At 32.7% G+C, this 20,325-nt stretch overlaps 2 protein-coding genes across 2 annotated transcripts; one reads left to right on the top strand and one right to left on the bottom strand.

The window, feature by feature from the left end:
* Nucleotides 1-451: 451 nt before the first annotated feature.
* On the bottom strand, nt 452-4,183 carry LOC131841579 (uncharacterized). Its single transcript, XM_059189899.1, has 7 exons — nt 3,953-4,183; nt 3,567-3,704; nt 2,991-3,041; nt 2,440-2,550; nt 1,706-1,786; nt 1,494-1,526; nt 452-556 (listed from the first exon to the last, which is right to left on the bottom strand). The coding sequence occupies exons 1-7, from the start codon at nt 4,181-4,183 to the stop codon at nt 452-454; spliced, it is 750 nt and encodes a 249-aa protein (XP_059045882.1).
* A 2,363-nt stretch (nt 4,184-6,546) lies between these two features.
* On the top strand, nt 6,547-19,410 carry LOC131841553 (uncharacterized). Its single transcript, XM_059189871.1, is given in 11 exon segments — nt 6,547-6,811; nt 7,900-8,047; nt 9,948-11,083; nt 11,685-11,853; nt 12,331-12,503; nt 13,332-13,558; nt 14,542-14,552; nt 14,895-15,147; nt 16,706-16,832; nt 17,848-17,937; nt 18,499-19,410. Coding segments are annotated over 11 exon segments (3,057 nt in total). The 5' UTR covers nt 6,547-6,736; the 3' UTR covers nt 19,147-19,410.
* Nucleotides 19,411-20,325: the final 915 nt, after the last annotated feature.

Here is a 20,325-nt window from a genome sequence, read left to right as displayed (position 1 = left end):
TGGTTTAGGGGTTTAGCGTACAGACATACTTCCAATGATCGCGGGTTCGATTCCTCGCACGGTGCGAAAATTCATGAGTATGATTGTTTGTAATGTTCTAGATGTTTTCTGTGTATATTAAAGTATTTCTATCAGTTATCTAGTACCCATATTAAATGCGCTACCTAACTAAAGACTAGATGGCGCAGAGTAAGTTGTTCCAAGTCATTCTTATAATATTTAAAAAAAAACATTATAATATGCGGTCACGACTATGAATACCAAAAGGAGTAGATAGGGGCATTGTTAAATATTAAAGTAAGGTGAACATAGCACTCAACGGATACAAATACTTATAGGAACCTATGGTCACTTATTCTGTCTGTGTCACTGACTATTTATCAAAGATCTGAAAAACTGGTAATAATAAAATAATACTTGAATAAACGATATTGAAGTTTATTTATCTTTATTACTTTTCGTTAATCACATAAAGAAGTTTTGGTGAATACTGTTTGAGAACAGATACCAGCTGATAAAGTTTAGATCCTGGCATTATTTTCGCTTTGACCGACTTCTGAAATTGTAAAATATCAATGTTATAGAAATATTATCCCAACAATATAATTTTAATTCGGGTGGAGTTTTTCTATATATATGTATTACAAAAAAATATCTAAGTATTCATGTTTGTCATCTACTACCATAAGTATCCATATCACAAGCCCCGCATAACTTTGGACTAGATAGTGCTGTGTGATTGTTTAGGGATGTTATTAATATTATAATGATTTCAATTCTCACTGACTGAGGTAGACTTTATATACGTCTACCGCGTGGCTATATCTTTATCACCTATATTAACAGCCAAGCTAGCTGTGTTTTATATAAATGCTGAGAAAATGTAGTGAAATTACAGGATATAGAGGAACGAAATCTTAGTCCTCTAGGTCGCTTGAATCGTACTACGGGCGTCATATGATTTGATGTCTGTTGCACTGTACGAGTATCTATATGTTATACGACGATTAGCATTAACCGTCCGGACGACATGTTTGCCATACATAATAAAACAAAAAAATTACCAAATGTTAATACCTAATATAAACGTTAAACTGAGTTTATTTATTTATCACGCTTTTATGCCTTAAATACATAAACAATTGTCTCAAAATTTGGCACATTCGTAAGTAAAGCATGAAGAAGTAAAAAAATTTTTTTTTATTACGGTTAAACGGTTTGACCTGATCTAATGGACGAAATCGCATGTATAAGTATGTAATATTATCTTATCTGTGGTATAAGCTGATCGAAATAATATTTGAAGAAGAATAAAGCTTGCACTATCTAGGCACAACTGAAATGAATTTATATATAAAACCATAATATCACAAAATATATTTGAAACTCATTCTAGATAACGTTATATAAAGTCACGTTTCAAGCTAGCGTACGTGACTACGACTTATGTACATTTTGTTTGTTGAATTAGTAGATTATTGTAATGGACTTACCAATTTTAAAGGTAAATCAGATGTATCCTTTCCCTGCAGTTTAAAAAGTTTGTATTTATATACATACAAATAAAAATTATTCACATACCATTAAATTTCATTCACACAAAAAAAGCAATCGTAATTGTCTTGGGTTGTAATCATTTTTGCCTGATTATTTTTTCCTGTCTTGTAGGCAATATTTTAGGCAAGATTTTTATAAAAGAACGTACCACAGCTGTATGTTTTCCTCTATAGTTTCTCAATAATTCTTTCGGATTTACATCTTCCACCCAAACTGCATTCCAGTAATTCTAAAATTTAACGTTTTTTAAATCGCTTGATCGGATTGATGGTAACTTAAAAATTATATAATAATCAGCTACTATAATTTTTCAGAGATTCAATAGATAATTCAATAAGATCTGATAGTTTCAAATCGTATTAGGTACCTACATGAATTCTTCACCAAAACAGAACTGATTTTTATTAGGTACTCTTTTTGCATACGATTGGATTTAACGATTGTTGTTTATCATGGAATAACTATTTTAGTTATAGAATAATACTTCCTAATTAAATATAATTAAATTCTATTGTTTATAACGGAATTGTTCATAATCCGTTATACTCGTGAACGAATGCTGCTTGTGGGGATTGGTCTATTCGGGCTACGAACACTGATTAGACTATTTGCTTTTGACAAAATTGCTATAGATCACTGTATTCTCACATATTTTAATTAAAAATGAATCTGTATTATTGTAAACATTTACAACCATATTTGAAAAGAATACGAGCTGAGTTTCTTGTCACTTCTTTTATATCGAAAGCATTCCGAACTGATGGTAGATTTGACATATCATAAGAGTCTGTAATAGACCTACATGAATGAAGATATTTTGATTTCATTGATTTGATTTGAATCTGAAATCATGTTTTTTGATAACGTAATAAAATATCTTACACCAGTTCTAAGTATTTCCTTCTTGATCAATTCGTCCGTTGGATTGATAGGTTTAGCTGCCTCCAATTGTGCTGACTCCTTAGCTACAGCCAGAACTACATCTGGTGATGCCTGGAGATGAACAACTTTATTTAAGAAATCAAAAACCTATTAACCTGAGTTATTTGTATTTTTTAAAAGAGAAAGATTAGATTAATAGCTTAATTACTAAGTTTGATGTTTAACACATTTATTTATTAAAACTGTAATGTACAAATACACAAATTGGGGGAAGCGTATTGTTACTAATGTAATAACCCCATTGCTAAAAATGTACCTTGTCAGATTGACTTCCACACAGTTCCCCCTGGAAACCATCGTGATAAAATATTGGCGATTTTGCCAAGATGGGCTAACTGATATGACCTCATGCTCATTATATCATCCTCCGTTGGTACTCTGCATGCGTAAACCTTTAGCGCTAGCGACACCACACTATTATCATAAATTAAAAAAATACACAAATAAAAGTGCATATGGCAAACAACGATATACAAATATAGATTACTTACTTTCCTGGGCAATAATCCGTTGTTTTGATTATTATTTTTCTTCTGGAATGCCTATTAACATAGTGTATGGATTAAAAATAAGGTACGTACGTACAAATAGTATAGTTTTAGGTGGATATTAAAATAACAATTAATTAAGACATAGTATTAAAAAGTAATACAGGTACGAAGTGAATATTTTTCAGCCAGTGCATCTCAAGATCACAAGGTTCTGAGTTCTTATCATTTCTATTTTTACTAGCTGTTACCCATGACTTCGTCCACATGGAATGAAAATAAATATAATTTCTAAAATAAAAGTAGCCTAAGTTACTGCTTACAACATTAACTATCTGCGATTATAAAACAGCAGTTTCAGAGATTAGCAAGATCAAATAGATAGACAGACTTTTTTTTTAAGTTATGGTATTGATGTAAGTACCTTATATATTTTCATATGTATTTAGTGAAAGTCTGTTAATTTGAATTTTGTAAACAGATACTTCAATTTTAATTATTTGTATATAGACTGTATGTTTTTTTTTATATAATAAATGTCTTACCCAGACTGATTATAGCTCTAACAATAAAACTCACTTCAAAATATGGAAACTGTGGCACGAATCGTCTTCCAAAGTCCTTATATTCAGTTGGGTAACTGTAGTGCTGGTTCGTGCCCATCATGTCGGCCAGATCTCCTGCTGCCTTTTCAATCTCATACTGTGGATCTGGTTTCTATTGTGGATTAAGCGGAGGAGTTTATTTCTACCTGCTTAATTTAAAACACAGTACTTTTTGTTTTTTTAATTAATATTTATAGCTATGATTGTTTGTATCGGTCTGGGTATTTTTTTATGTATGTATTTACAAAAAAAATTAAGTATTTATGTCACATGTCTAGTAGCCATAACACAAGCTCTGCTTACTGTGGGACTAAATGGCGTTGTGTTAATTGTCGAGCGTTATTTATTAATTTCACTTACCTTAGTAGCGGTATTCTGTTTTAATAATTCAATTCTCTCATTTTCATTAATACTGGGTGCCTTATTTACTTCTTCAACAAATGAATTACTATCTTCAGATTCTTCCCCATCCTCCACTTTCCCAAAAACTGAATGGTTTTCTGCTGAGCCTCTTGCATTCGCACTGTTCTTAGCAGACTCGATTGACTGTGTGTCTTTTTCTACCGATGTTCCAGAAGCGAATTGCTGCATTAACAGTAATATGATTTGACTGCCTCGGTGGTCTAGCGGTTTAGCACACCGCATTACTTCCGATGGTCGCGGATTCGATTCGCGGCACGGTTTAAATATTTATAATATGGAGTATGCTTGTTTGTATCGGTCTGGGTGTTTTCTATGTGTATTATGAATGTATATACAAAAAAAATATATTTAAATATTTATATCAGTTGTCAAGTAACGATAACACAAGTTCTGCTTACCGTGGGACTAGATGTCGGTGTGATAATTATTCAATGTTATTTAAAAAAAATGTGAAGATTGGCAATTACGTATATATAGTAGGTATACATACAGCCTCATGGGATCTAAGCGAGGAAAGTGTCTGTAATTTTTTTTAAACATATTTTCACTACATGCTCATGAAAGTAGGTATATACCTACCTAGTATATATGTGCTACTCACACAAAAAAACTTTTATAAATGTTTGTCTGTCTGTCTGTTTGTTCTACCTAATCTCTGAAACGGTTGGTCATATTTTGACGAGAGTTTCACTCACAGTTAGGTAATGTTATAAGAAGTAACAGACACAGTTATTTCATAGATCAGTTCATTAGATATCGGCTACTTAAAAATAATAAACATACCGATACAAAATTTTGTTGAAAAACATATATCACTAAAATTATATTAATCTTCATATTATACCAATCCCATGTTAAATCCAAAACTAAAGTAATATTGTAGTTAAAAAACTAATTAAGTATCCACGTAATTATAATTTTAATCGTAAAATAGTAAATTGAAGTCGTATTGTAATTTCTGCAAACACAATCTGCATTTATGCACTTATCTGAGTAATATTGTGATAGCCAATTCGTAAGGAATCAAATGTATAAAAATAATCTTTACGACTTTAATATCGTATGCGGTAGTCAGAGGCATCGCCAACTGTTGATATCGTGGTGAATGTAACACTTGACATGTTTACATTTCATTGAATATGTACCGTGTATATTTAAATACGACGTTTTAGGAACCGATTGTAATCGTCTGTCGAATTATCTCGTATTGTTTTCGGTATTTCTATCATAAGAGACCCTCTTATGATAAAAATACCTTAGAGATTAAAAAATTCTGGGAAATAAAAGTTTATACTCAAAACCTTTGCCTGTCACTTGCAAACAATCTTGTTAATTCCAGATGAATTCGCCAAAATAGGATGCTGACCTAAATTTATGCTCATATTTATCCTTTAGAAAAGGCAGACGGAACTGTGCTAACTGTGCATACCGCTGAGTCTATGTCTAATAGAGATGTGTCAACTCGATTTAAGTCGAGTGGCGCTGCATTCGAGTTAACTCGAGTTCAATTCTACCAACTCGAGTTGGAAGAATTCAACTGGTAAATGAATCTATCAAGTGAAAGAGCGAGGGTACGGTTCTGTCATTGAACCGACAATGACATGAAATTTTCCGATCATATACAATTTTCACTAGTGATATTTCAATTATGATTTTAGGTTGTTATCATATTATTCGCATATTCGTCCGGTTATGTTATCATTAAAATGATTCTGCAGTCCATAAGTCCTTCTATGGCTTTAAAGTGCCATTTCTACTCGCCCCCTATAGTTCGGTGAAGCTTTCAAGGCTAGCTGCGCCCAAAAACATTAGAATTGATCGAAAAATAAAAAAAAAAACAAAAAAAATACTGTATATTCCAGGTAACTCGAGTCAACTCAAGTCATGTTTATTACGAGTTAGCACATACTTATCTAATGCCTAATACTTATCCTCAAGATTAGAGACCTTTTTTTGGTGCTGTTTATCCTTTAACGGAAAGGCAAAAGAAATTGCGCCCATACAGCCATGTCTGCATATTTTTGTTTTTCTTGATATCATATTTTTTTTAATGTCTTGAATTGTTAACATAATGTAGTCATACAGTGCAAAAAATGTTCTTGAATTTGTTAATAGTTCTAAAGGAAATGACCAGAATCCATTGATGACAGTTTACAATAATGTTGCCAGACCGTGTTATATTTCTACTGTGGAATACAGTTTAAAATTAGTAATCGTTTAAACGAAGAAAAACGTCACTCAAACATTTATTCACTGTAATATTTTTTGTCAGTAGTGTAATAGTGAAGGAATAATTTAAAGTAGTTCTACTTAATAATATAAATATTTGTCATATAGTATATATATTTAATGTACTGTGTCTTATTGTACTTAATTAATAAATACAAACACAAATTAATACAATATTTTTGTGATGCGAATTTACGCATGCGTATTAATAAGATTAAGCATAGTAGTATTTACATTTTAAATATGGCAATTTTATTACGAAAAAGAAAAATAATTAAGTTTAATTTGACAACTATAACATTTAACTCAGCTGAAAAATGCATTTTTATGGATTAAATTAATATAAACAATTAAATTTTCGTAATAATATCAACAAATGTTACTATAAATAAATCTGAACATATATCCACTAAAAGTGATCAAGATTAATTTCTCCCGCGTTCCATTGTGTCGTTGTTTTGTAATAGTTTATTTCGACAAAACTAACAAATAATGTTTGGAAGACCCCGTTGCAGAGAGTGGACACCTCTTGCGACTCAACAACTCCGTTTGCGCAGCCTTATACAGGTATACAAAAAAAAACTACTTGAATAAAAACTTTTCATTCTTTTGTAGGTTTACCAACAAACGCCTACACATTCATGACTAATTTGATAATAATTTTATTTTGTATTGTATTTATTTCGTTAGTCGTATTAAGTGTAATAAATGTACAATTGGAACATGCTTACTATATTTAATTGGTATTTAATGCTAGTTGATGAATTCATGATATATGTCTCAGTTGCTTCTTACAAAGACATCTATTGTGCTTACCATATTGTCCATTGATATACTTTATGCAACAATATATATGCAGAATAAATATATACACAGATAATATAAGTAACAATAATTTGAAATCAAGCTAAGTCCTACAATTCCTACAATAAATTGCAATATGAAATAAAAATTAGTTTTATTTATCATGGTTTTATCTAATATGAGCAAACAGCCTCCTAAACACTATATCCAATATGTCGGAATTGTCCGCTCCAGAGACACTGGATAATGCTGCACTGCTGCGGACCCAGTGCTTCTGGACGTAGAAATAGGCATAAAATAAAATTGTAATTTACTAACATATTCTGTAAGTTGTTTACTAACATAATGTGGATACATATTTGAAATAAATGAAATATATATATTTATATATAATATTATTATTGCAAATATTTTGTTTGTTTATTTTTTTGCTTGTGGGATTAGACTGTTCATGTTACGGACACTAATTATACATTTTCTTTTGACCATGTTCCAATAGTATATGCTGGTAGTCATTCTATTCTTCCAAATTTCAACTTTAAAATGAGTCTGTATCATTCTAAACACATACAAGATCATTTGAAAAGAATAAGAGTGGAGTTCCTTGTCAATCTTTTCAGCTTGAAAACACTCCAAATTAACGGGAGATTTGACATATTATAAGAGTCTGTAATAAACCTACATCTATATATTATAATGTTTGTGTAGGTGTATTTCTAAATATTTTTTTTTTAATATTGTAATTGTTGTAGTTAAACTTAGGTACCTGGTTGACCAAGTAATTGTAAAGCACTGTAATCATATAATGTTATCAATTTGTTTTTAGTTGTTGTTGTGATTGTTATTCTCAGATTGTTGGGTACAACATCAGACCACCTGAGTGGACCTCCACCCAGTGCAGTTTCTACTTGACCCTGCACCACACTACTATGTCCGCCCCATTCTACACTAGTGAGAGAATATCCTCGCCACACCCCAAATGGAAGGAGATAGACTCAGGTGATTATCATAGTACTTGGGAATATAACATTAAGGTACATAATAAAATGTTCAAGTAAAAATTAATTTTTAATTAATGAATTTATATTATTTAATGAATTAATTAATTCCGGTACCATTAGCTGTGTGAGACCACAAATATTCAGTGCATCAACTTGACCACAGTATGCTGGAAATGTATTATTCTGACTATGATTGAGTCTACACCCATATTGCGGCATTTGTTTCTTATAAACAGTGCATTATCAAGCATTAAGTGGTGTCTTACCTTTAGGCTGAACTGTTCTGAAGAATGATCTTGCATTGTTATTTCTAATTGTCCTATTATTATTAAGATAATCCATAATTATGCCTCTGTAGGGCAAAAGTCCATATAGATGAATCTTTTGTGATGCATTTTTTTTAATTTACATCTTTCTGTTTCTTGCATCAATGTGTGTAAAGTATATGATGTATTTGTACTTTGTTCTCACAATACTGGTGATAAGGAGGGATAACACAATATATTTTTGCTTAGTCATCAAATGGAATTCATCCTACAGCATTGAAATTACAGGATATGAGGTATGACACCTTAGTCCTATAGATTGGCAGTGCATGAGTGGTATAATAGGTGTCACATGTTAGTGTCATGTTCATAGTGCTATTTATGTATATAATAAATGGTTACAGCTATGAGCAAAGGCGATTGTTAGTTATGTGTCCTGTTGACCCCATTGCAAGCAATGTACCATGTCGGGTTGACGTTCATGCAGTACCATAACCCCCTAGAAACCATCGAAAAAAATTCCTGGTAAATTTGTCACAATAGACTGACCTGACCTCATGTTTATTCTATCATACTCAACTGGTGCCCCGGCAGGGTAAACCGTTAGAGCAGGCGGGTGTACCATTCCTTATCTTTATACATAGTATAAAGTATATACTACAAAGTCGCTGCCACTGTCTGTTGGCTTATATCTTTTAAATTACTCAACAGATTTGAATGAAGTTTCCAGCAATAGATAGAGTGATGCAAGAGGAAGGTTTATATGTATAATACATGGGTGTTAAACTATAGAAAAAGCCGGGAAATTCATAGATTTGTAAGGACTAGCTATAGTCATCAATAAAAACAAATGTTTCCACTAAACATCAAGTGAACTATCTATAAGCTTATTTACATTCCAATTGCATAAAACAGTCACAATGTTTCAATGTCTTGGTTCAATCATTTCATGACCCACAGCTGTGTATATGACTCATTGATAAGCAAGTTTACTTACAATAAGTTACTGTGTCAAATATTATCTAATGACGTAACGTTTGCACGAAACGAATTAACTCATGCTATCATTAGCGTATAATTAGGAAACTGGTTTAGTTTCAAAATAGCAGTTACTCTGTCCTAATTTCAATTGTGATAGGTATTTACAACAATAGATTTGAACTTTTAAGTTCAAATCTATTTGTATAGCTACGAAAACTTAATAGCTACTTTGTATAGAGACATACTTGTTTATTCTGTTGATGTATCTGTAATTTGTTTGTTACATTGCTATAGTTAATACATATGTAATTTATTAATATGATAATCTATACAAATAAATAATAATGAAGTGTCAGTTTGTAATTTTAAATTAATAACTTTTCACTAATGTACTATAATACTTACATAGAAACATTAATATATAAGAAATGTCTGTCTGTTTGTTCTTGCTAATATAAAATGGTTGGGCCTATTTTAACGGAACTTTTACTTACAGATAGTCCATTTGTTAAGTACGTCTATAGGAAATATAACATCTCGGTTCGTAAAACTAGGAGAATGTAACGCAGACAGAGTTGCAATGGTCACCTAGTCTTTACTGTAATTAAAAATATTAAAAATATCATTTTAATATACAATATTGTTTTACAGAATTAACCCATCGTATGTCATCCACCAACATAGTCATTCGCATATGGTGTCACCACTCTCACACATTCCGGGAGGAGGACAATGAAGGACCACGTGACACCGTCATACAAACGTGGGGTGTATATTTCAGTGGCCTAAGGTATATAGGGGCCAATTTAGCTTTAAATTTCACATCAGACTGTTTCAAAAGCAACACGCTTGTGTTCCAAATGCATGGTGGATATTTCTGTTCATATAAAAGTCTTAAATTAGATATAATACCGCCGGAGAATGAATTAGAACAAGGTTCCCTATCTTCAGATTCTTCTGGTAGAACGAATCTGTCAAAGATTACACTAGAACCTAAATTTATTCAGAATCATAAGTTAGTGAAGGAAACAAGGTCTATATCGCCTAGTAAGTTTACAAGGAAACGTGATAAGGAATACTCTAAAAGTAATAGTCCAATTGAGAAAGGTTTCAAGCAAAATATATCAACATTGAAAACTTCTGTTAGTTTAAATATAAGTCACAATAACCGAGACTATTACAGAAAAAGAGATGTAAGTGAAGAAAGAAATAAAAATGATCCAAATTACATTTACGAACATTCACCAGACAGTTTGGATGTTAAAGAATTTACGTCGAGCGGTCTAAATTGCTTTGGTCCATCAAAAACGTCATCGCAAGAAGATTTATCGGGTAGCAAAATCGATCTGAGCGAGATCGCAGAAAATTATGATCTCAGGAACGAGTCCGATGGCGTACCAAAATACAGATATATGGCAATTAATTTTTTGAAATCGGAAATAAGGCCGAGTTATAATGCGACAAAATTGCAGAAACTGCATTTACTTCAGTATTCTATAAAGAAGAAACAAGAGGCTGTGCAAGAGATAAAGGAGAGGATACACAGTATATCTGCTGTGACAAATAACAGTTGGCCTCTACCTGAGGACCAGTTTGAAACGAGTACTAAGCTGAAAGGTAGATCCCAAAAAAATTTGTTCTCTCCTGAAGATAGTGATAGTGTAGAAAAAGGACAGTATTCGTCACATAGTGATGTAAGTTTAAAGAATGGTAAAATAAAAGAAGAGAAACAGAAGCCTAATGGACCTCGTCTCACTTTAAAATTGAATGATCTCCTTTCATTTAAGGTATGTAAGACTATTCTATTCCCACTTAGATATTAGATTAATCCTACTAATTATATACGCGAAAGATTTTCAGAATGGACAGATGAATTTAACAATGTTGGTTTCACTTTAGAACTAAGAGTAAATTGAAATGAAATTTCTACGCAGTAGGATACTGTTAGTATTAATATTATAGCGTGGATTGTCGAGCCGGCAGAAAGGCCATAAATTGCCCGAATTTAATAATTATTTGACCTCATCCTTGTAACATTTGGTTACATTTATAGGACAGCTTCGTCCTTAGTGTGAAGACATAGTCGTCTTTCGTCTGCGTGGGTACCTAATTCGTATCTATTGCAGCGGTTAAGCACCTGGCTGTTATTGGGTGAGATAAGGCAGTGAAATTACAGGGTACGGAGACATGACATCTTAGTCCTCCAGAATGGTAACGGCTGAGTTATATCACGGGTGTCACATGATAACGTGATGTTCGTAGTGCTATTCATGTATATAGACGATGATTACCACTTACAATCAGGTGGGCCATCAGCTTATTTGTCATTCGATTAGATTAGGTAAAATTAATTAATTTTAATGTATATATTATTACCATGCTTTCCAGGTCAAACCCTCGCCATTCCAAAGGGCGGAGCATGTAAGACTCACAAAGCAATTAGAAATACTAAGATTTAAGCGAATTATACTATCTGATGAAAGGGACAGCAAGCTCGCTAACATTAGAAGACTGAAAGAGAGACACGCGAAACTTTTGGAAGAAAACCAAGATGTTGGTATGTGTTTTTTATATTTTAATCTTACTGAGCTTATTCCCTGTTTGGGATAAATAAAGGTTCGTTCTAGTTCATTATATGTTGACTTATTCTCAGACCTACCGAGTATACATATTATTATAATATTTCATTAAAATTGATTAAGCCTGGCAAATAACATTGTGACACATCGATATATACATTCGTATGTAAAACAAACATGTTTTAATAACTAGTCCTATTAAAACAAATAAATGATAGCAAAGTGCAGTGATGGCTGGCTCAAAGGTACAACGATTATTTAAAAGAGCAACACGCAAGTTTTTTCATCGTTCTTCTTGTGATGAGCTTTCTGCAGTCAGCTTTCCGACTGAGCGTGAATGAGCGAGAAAGAGCGAGCGAATAGATTAAAAAAATAGTTATGACTATTCAAAAGTGCTCAAATGAAGTTTATTTGAATTAAGGATTTTCTTTTCTAAATGTAAACTGTAATTCCAGGTTTGGAATTGATGCAAAACTACCACACGCTGTCTAGACGGAATGATACCATGAAAGAAACCCGCCAGTCATGCGCGGCGATGCGAGATATGGCGGCTAGATCGCACGCGGCACTAGTCAGTCAGCGGCACCAGTTACTTCTACAATTACATCAGATATTCTATATACAACAGGTATTACACTACTACTTCTAGTACATACAATATTATAATGGCGAAAGTTTGTGAGTATGGATGGATGTTTGTTAGTCTTTCAAGCAAAAACTACTGAACGGATTTTGATGAAACTTTACAGAAATATAGCTAATACATCAGAATAACATATAAGCTATAAATTTCACGTAGTTGAAACCGCGGGTACAACTAGTATTTAAGTGGCTTTCTGTAGATTCTTTACTACTGACGGTCTAGTGGATTAGCACACTGTTTTAATTCCGACGGACGCGAGTACGATTCCTCGCATAATGCACGCATTTATATAGTTTTTTATTATAGATGGGTTTGCGTTTGGTCTTGGGCTTTATCTGACGGAAAATGATGACAAGACCTACACTACACTACTTCACTCGGTTACTCTTAGAAACCATCGTGACAAATGCCTGCTTAATTTTCCACGATGGCCTAACTGACTTGACCTCATGCTCATCTTATCATCTGCTGCTGATGCCCCACCAGCTTAAACCGTTAAGGCAGTCTTGCGCACCATTCCATTATCTTATATATAAAATTCTCGTGTCACAGTTTTCCCATACTCCTCCGAAACGGCTTGACCGATTCTCATGAAATTTTGTGAGCGTATTGAGTAGGTTTGAGAATCGGCCAACATCTATTTTTCATCCCCCTAAATGTTAGGGGTAGTCAACCCCTAATTTTTTTTTTTATTTTAAGCCAAAACAACGTTTGCCGGGAGCTTGTAATCTATAAAAATATATCCTACCTGCATAGACGTTGTTTTACAGAATATACCTCGTATTTATTTAAATTAATTTTAACACTTTACAGAAAGACACATCAATCTGGACAATATGTGACGTGTGTCTGCCTATATGTGGAGATGAGACCACCAGCCGGGCATCGAAACCAGTAAGTGACTCAGTGGCAGCCGGCTTCGTCGCCCAAGCAACTTGCCTAGCGGCCGCTTTGTTGAACCAACCTCTCCGCTACAAGATCACATTGCTGGGTTCTGCGAGCAAGATTTTAGATATAACGCCGGAACTGCCAGATCCTAAGTAAGTCTTCTAATATTTAACTAATGGAACGAATTCTAAAGCCGAGATTTTTAAGGATGATAACGGTATATGGTGGTGGTGCACCAGTGGAAGATAATAAACTCTAAGTATGAGTACAGAGTTTACTAAATATCCATTCCATTTTCGGTATATTTTTTAGCAAACGAATTGGAATATTTTTCTTATCTCAACTAATTTTTACCATAAAATGGCAGACTCACGCAAATTATTTTGTATAAAGTCTACCTAGGCAAAACATGTATAAAATATAATTTTATCTTGCAAAATGTGTTATGTTTGCTACATGTCTTTTTATACAAAAGAAGTGTGAATGCAATCGCAATTGAATTGTTTAAAGTCTTGGTATAATATGTATATAATATTGTCTTGCAAAATGTATTATGTTTGCAACAAGTATGTTATATATGTATTATATACATACTAAAGGATATAATACTAATAGTAGATGTTATCTGTTATTACAGTAATATTACTTAGGTACATTTTGTTAATCTCATTGTATTTGACATTACTAATAGCAAGGGCGCATTCTGTGCCAATAGCTGGCTGATAAGAATGTTTCGTATCAATTAAATAATAATTAAGTCGGTACTTAGCATTTGTCAATTATAGACTTTAATGCAATTGTGTGTACTCGATATATTTACTTATATATTCATTAGCAATTCGTCCTGATTTTGCGAGGGTATTTCAATTAATTAAAAAAAAATCTTAACCACATATTCTTTACTCAGAAATCTTGCTTAGTTTGTCGATGAATGAAAATGGCATGAAAATCCGTTGTCATTTTTGAGATTATTGCGAATAATTGACACGGCCGGGGACTGTTATATATCTAATTTATAAAATTCTCGTGTCGCGGTGTTTGTTACCAAACTCCTTCGAAACGTCTTTACCAATTTTTATAAAATTTTATATGCATATTCAATAAGTCTGAGATATCTATTTTTGATACCCCTAAGTGATATGAATTGTCCAGCCCTATGTGGCAAAAAAAATACATACAACCCTAAATTTCACCCTACTATCACCAACCCCTATTTTTTAATAGCGATTTTAATTTATATGATAAAACAGCCAGGGTCAGCTATTCAGGTTAATACGCAGACCTTGTACAAAGTTTGCATCGGTTAAAATAATAAAAAATAATAATACCCCTGGACATTTTACATAACGCCATCTAGTCTCAAGGTAAGCAGAGCTTGTGTAATAGGTACTAGATAACTGATTATATCAGTCATACTTATGAATACAAATCTTTATACCGTGTGAGGAATCGAATCCGCGACAATCAAAATTAAAGCGGTGTGCTAAGCCGCTAGACTACCGAGGCCGCTATGTACTTAAGAGGCCGAATATACTTAATTTATTTTATTAATATTGTTATTTATCACATTTTGCAGTATACCCCTGTTCGCTCGAGGTGGAGACACCACTTTGTTCCGGTACGCAATGTTCCTACTCAACAAGTGTATCGCTCAACTGCTATGGGGTCGAGGTCTCTACGTCACCGACATGAGACCGACCCTAATGAACTTGGAGAGGCTGCTCACCACACCTAGTAACCTGTAAGTATCATTTGTTTATTTTAAGCCTTATGCAATATTGATTAGGTCGATTTTACTTTGGAAGTTTTATGGGCATAAATACCATACGTAATTCACAAAATTTAATTGGTTTCTGTCGGTTTTATACATATATTTATGTGTGTATTTACAAAGAAATGTAAGTCTACTCTAAGTAAGCTCAGCTTAGCTTGAGACTAGATAGCGCTGTCTGAATTGTCACTAGATATTATTATTATAATGTAATAATAAATTACAACCCAAAGTATCTGAGATGTGGTATCCTCAGCTTTTAGCACTCTTACAACCTGATAAGTGGTAACAAAACACTAAGCTTCAATGTTCTCACTTCTGTACTACATTTATTAATTATTATTATTATTATCTTAATGTTACAAGGGCTATTTTAACTATATGAAACCTGCACTTAGCACTTACACCATCAGTATAACTATTGAACAAGCTTAGTGTTGTAGAAACTATATTATTGTCACTTTACACTTTAAACTTCTTTCAACCGACTTTTAAAAGGTGGAGGATTTCAGTTTGACTGTATTCTTGTTTTATATCTGTTACCTCAGAGAGTTATCCTTAATGTGATAAGGTATGTATTTTTTTTGTAGGAACTGCTAAACTAAAATCAACCGATGAGTCAATCATGCACCATATTTGCTATTTTATATACAGTGACCTTTTCCTTAGCTTTTTGCTTTTGTCTGTCTTTGTACGTCATATATCTTAAATTGGGTATTCATTATTTATCATTTGAAACATAATTCATCATCTTCTTGTATATATATTATACTAGCTGTGCCCGCGATTTCACCCTGCTGAAATTTATAGCATATGTGTTATTCTGATGTATAAGCTATGTTATTGTAAAGTTTCATTAAAATCAATTCAGTAGTTTTTGCGTAAATTAGTAACAAACATCCACCCACACTCACAAACTTCCACGTTTATAATCTTTATCACTCTGTATCTTTCTTTGTTTGTTCTGTTATTGGAACAATAATAATATTGAAACTTTTGTTGTTTGTTATATTAAAAAATCAAACACTAAAATTTAAATAAAACTTACCGCTTAAACTTACCATAAAATAGTGATGAAAACTTCACACAAATAGTTGAAACCATTTCTGAGAGAACGCACAAACGCACAAACAAACGAAGAAAAATTCTAACATCATTCTCTTAATTCTATGACACTTGTAAAGCCACTCAATAATAGTTTTTTTCATATATATTCCATGTCCAGACAGCAATTAGTTACATTTTTATTATATGTATTCATTATTGTCATATCATTGAAGAACACACAAGAACCTTAAAATAGAACCTTAGGTATGACGTCAACAATGGGAGCCATAATGCCTTTCAATTATTTTTACGTGAAATTTAAAATTTTCTTATTTAGAATATATTGTTTTCTTTTAAATATTAGTTTTAGGTCAGCATAAATTTATTTTATTATTAATTTCTTTTTATCAAAATAAATCATGATGATAATCGCGGATACAACTAGCAAATAACACAAGCAAAACTCCACCGTTTGACATAGGTCGGACACCTCAAAGTTGTTTGGCACGTACAAATGGCTGGCGGATGGCCAGTGTCCGAGGACGCAATCGCTTCGAAGCTTGGTAGCGTCGGAGCGAGGGAAGTACCGGCAGTTCAACAGGTTCAAGGTATGTTCTCGAAATTCTACACAAACATAGAAAGTTCCAGAATTAATATTAGGTGTATGGTAATCTTACACAACCTGGCATAAGTTGGAAACTTCATAAGCTGGAATATTTGAAGCTGGATTCTCAATGGAGAATCACTTCTTTTACAACGGTCAGCAAATCTATATAGTCTGGAAGACTGATTGTAAAAATATAAAATAAAAAAGACTATTATGTTAATCATAGCTGTATATATGGTAAATTTTGTGAATGTTTGGCACTCGCTATGAGGTGATGGGTGGTGACGGACACTGTATCGTTGTGCTTAGAGGGATCTATGGAAATGTATTGAGGGTATTACATTATCAAACATATGTATGTTATAATCATAACTAAGTAACGCACTTGCAATTCCCCTGGTGTTGCGGGTGCTCATGGGAGGCAGTAATCATTTACCATCAGGTGAACGGCAGTCCTATGTCCCCTATGCTATAAAACAAAAATCTATGTTTTTCATCAAAGTTTTCGTTATAGCCTGACTTATAAAACAAGCAAGAATTTAAATAATATAAACTAATTTATGCTTAAAGTAATTAGGTACTCATTTTTTTCTTTTTTGTGATAAATCGTTGCCTTCGCTATGTACAAAATGCACCAGTATACTTTCTTTTCCAGTTATTCGCAACTGAAACAGCTAGCCGAACAGAAATACCTTTCATTCTGTAGTAACGAACTCTAAATGTTGTATACATGTTATTGTTTTTATTTTACATTTTAATTTTTTGTTATGTTATTTTATCACCTACTAAGAGACGCTGGTTATTGTTGAATGGAATATGATGTTTTAAATGTAATTTAATATAGATATGAGTAACTTTGTACCTTAACTAAAAAACAAAATTGGCAGACCACAGAAATCAATGATCAATTGTAATTGTATTGTGATACATAGTGTGCAGTTTTTTTTATATTATTTTCCCCAATAATTGTAATGATTTCAATTTGAAAAATATTATTTTTTTAATTCTATCATTAGGATGCAGTGGATGGACAATCGCCACATTCTGCTTTAAACATCAAAAGACACCGGCACTCTAGAAGCGTTGGCAGTTATAATGATGAACAAGTAAGTTAATTCGACAATGACGGCCTGGCTTGTCTAGCTATGGCCTAGCACATAGCCTTACTTCAGATACTTGCGGGTTCGATTACTCGCTCGATGCAAACATGAGTATAAATTTGATTTCGATTGGTAATCCTAGATTAAGAGTGTCTTACGCTTCTATCTTTTTTTAGTGTAAATTATATGGCAAACAAGCAAACGGTCCACCTGATGGTAAGTGGTTACCATATACATAACAAAGAGTACCACAGACATTACATTACATCACACATGTAACGCCATGCCTCATATGCTTGTCATTCCGGTGTACTCTGATGTTATGCCCGATTTAATTGATATGGCAGTGAAAGTAATTTCAGTGTCATATCACACCCGCGGCTGACTGAAATCGATGAGACAGACACCCATATGACTTTGTACAAATTATAGGTCTGATAATTCGGTATCTTTATTGCCTTATTTTTTCTCACGCCTTAAGCTACTTTGTGTGTGACAATAAAACCTATTTTCTAATATTGTTAAAAAGAACAATAACAAAATCTATATCTCTATTTATTTTTATAGGAATTGGCTGCTCTAGACACATCGACAGTTTCAATAATGGGCAGTGAATCCAATATATACAACATGAAGTTAATAGAAACGAATCCCAATCAAACTCCTCCAAGTTTAAAAACTCATAATTCAGACTCTGAAATATTGAGATTACTTACTGAAGATAGACAGGCTGAGGAGAGCGATAACGAAGTAACTTTCACTCTAGGTGAAGACACCATGTTAGTGAATTTACAAAGTGAGAACTTAGTGAGAATATCGACAAATAACGACGATGAAGTAACTTGTTCGACGTGTTTAGACGAGAACGTCAAAAGAATATGTACAGAGATAGAAAACTTTTGTTCGACAAGTACACAAATAGAGAAACATGAAACGAAAGAAATAATAGAAGGGTTCGACGTCGTCAGACATATGGAAGCTATGAATGAAGATATAGCAAAATATATGGAGCAGAAGAGCATAGATATAGAATCTAATGACGTAACATGCGATGTATGTGCTGATACGGACGTGTGTGATATAGCTTGTGCCAATAATGTCACTGAAGTTATTGTGATACCTAGTGCTGAGGCGATTTTAGATACAGGACAGATTGAAAGCGATGAGGTAAATGAATCGAGAGAAAGTGTTGAAGCGAATACAGACGGTCAATAGTATTGGTACGGTAATGGTAGATTATGCAAATTTGTATAATAATATATCAAGCGAGTTGATTTGTTTGTATAAGATTTAAATTTCGTATTCTATGTGTTATTGTTGAGACTGGGCAATCGAACAATGTGAAATATTTAGTTTATTGTAAATCTGATAAGAAATAACATTACAGTTCTCTAGTTCCCATAGTAGAAGTCCTGCTTAGTTTGGGGTTAGAAAACACTGAGTTATCCAAGATTAATTATTATTTATTTGTATTACAAGTATATCTAATTTCATGAGTCTATTTCGAATATAGACAGAAAATGGTGTATATTCTTGATTGTATATTAAAAATTATTTGTTTTATATCGCAGTACAGAAATTAAATAAAGATGAATTATACAGCATGCACACAAATAAACATACTCCTTTCCGTTCTTTTATTTAAAAATTTCTTTTACTTCTAAAGTCATTTATTTTTGTTATGTGATTTATGTTATGTTTTGTCAAGTGCAATTTTCATTGTTGTTCAGAATAAATGTATTTCATTTCAAATATTTTACAGCAGTTGTTGCTTTTATAATAATTGATTTCTGTTTTGTATATTAATTAATTTATTCAAAGGTGATAACAGTAAACATGCATGTCTAATCTTACAAAATATTAGAACCCTTAATACAGTCCTCTTTGAGTACTTCCATATGTGAAAGACCTAAGCCTTATAGTAATGTTCTGAGTTGTTGTTAGGAATGTATTGGAAACATTGTTTTTAATTATAAACCAACGGTCTAATCCTACAGCTAATTCATCTACCATGGGATAATTCATATTTTTTATTATTCAATGGCAATATTCGTATGGAAGGTATGTAATTGTAATTTGTGTAATATGTATGGTTTAGTCTCTATTAATTGTAACACCAATAAATTCCACGTCTGTGATGATTTTAGTGGCCTTTTAAGTGTCACTAATTACTTCACTAATAGTAGTTTTACTTGATTGCACCATTGGAATTTTTATAAGCAAAGTTGTATCATCATCTGCTTCTTCCTTATCTTATTCATTTGGAGTCGGTGTAATATGTTTTCTATTTCATTCATCTCGTTATTTACTCCCTTTCTTGCCATATCATCTTTCAATGCATCACCGCTAAGGTCACATTATATAATAAAGTAATGTAAGATGAAGTTTCTTTAT

This window comes from Achroia grisella, unplaced genomic scaffold, assembly GCF_030625045.1.
Source record: "Achroia grisella isolate CSIRO2021 unplaced genomic scaffold, CSIRO_AGI_Agris_v1 utg1847, whole genome shotgun sequence".
Lineage (NCBI taxonomy): Eukaryota > Metazoa > Arthropoda > Insecta > Lepidoptera > Pyralidae > Achroia > Achroia grisella.
The sequence above is the reverse complement of the archived record's forward strand: the minus strand, read 5'-3'. Positions and strand labels throughout refer to the sequence as shown.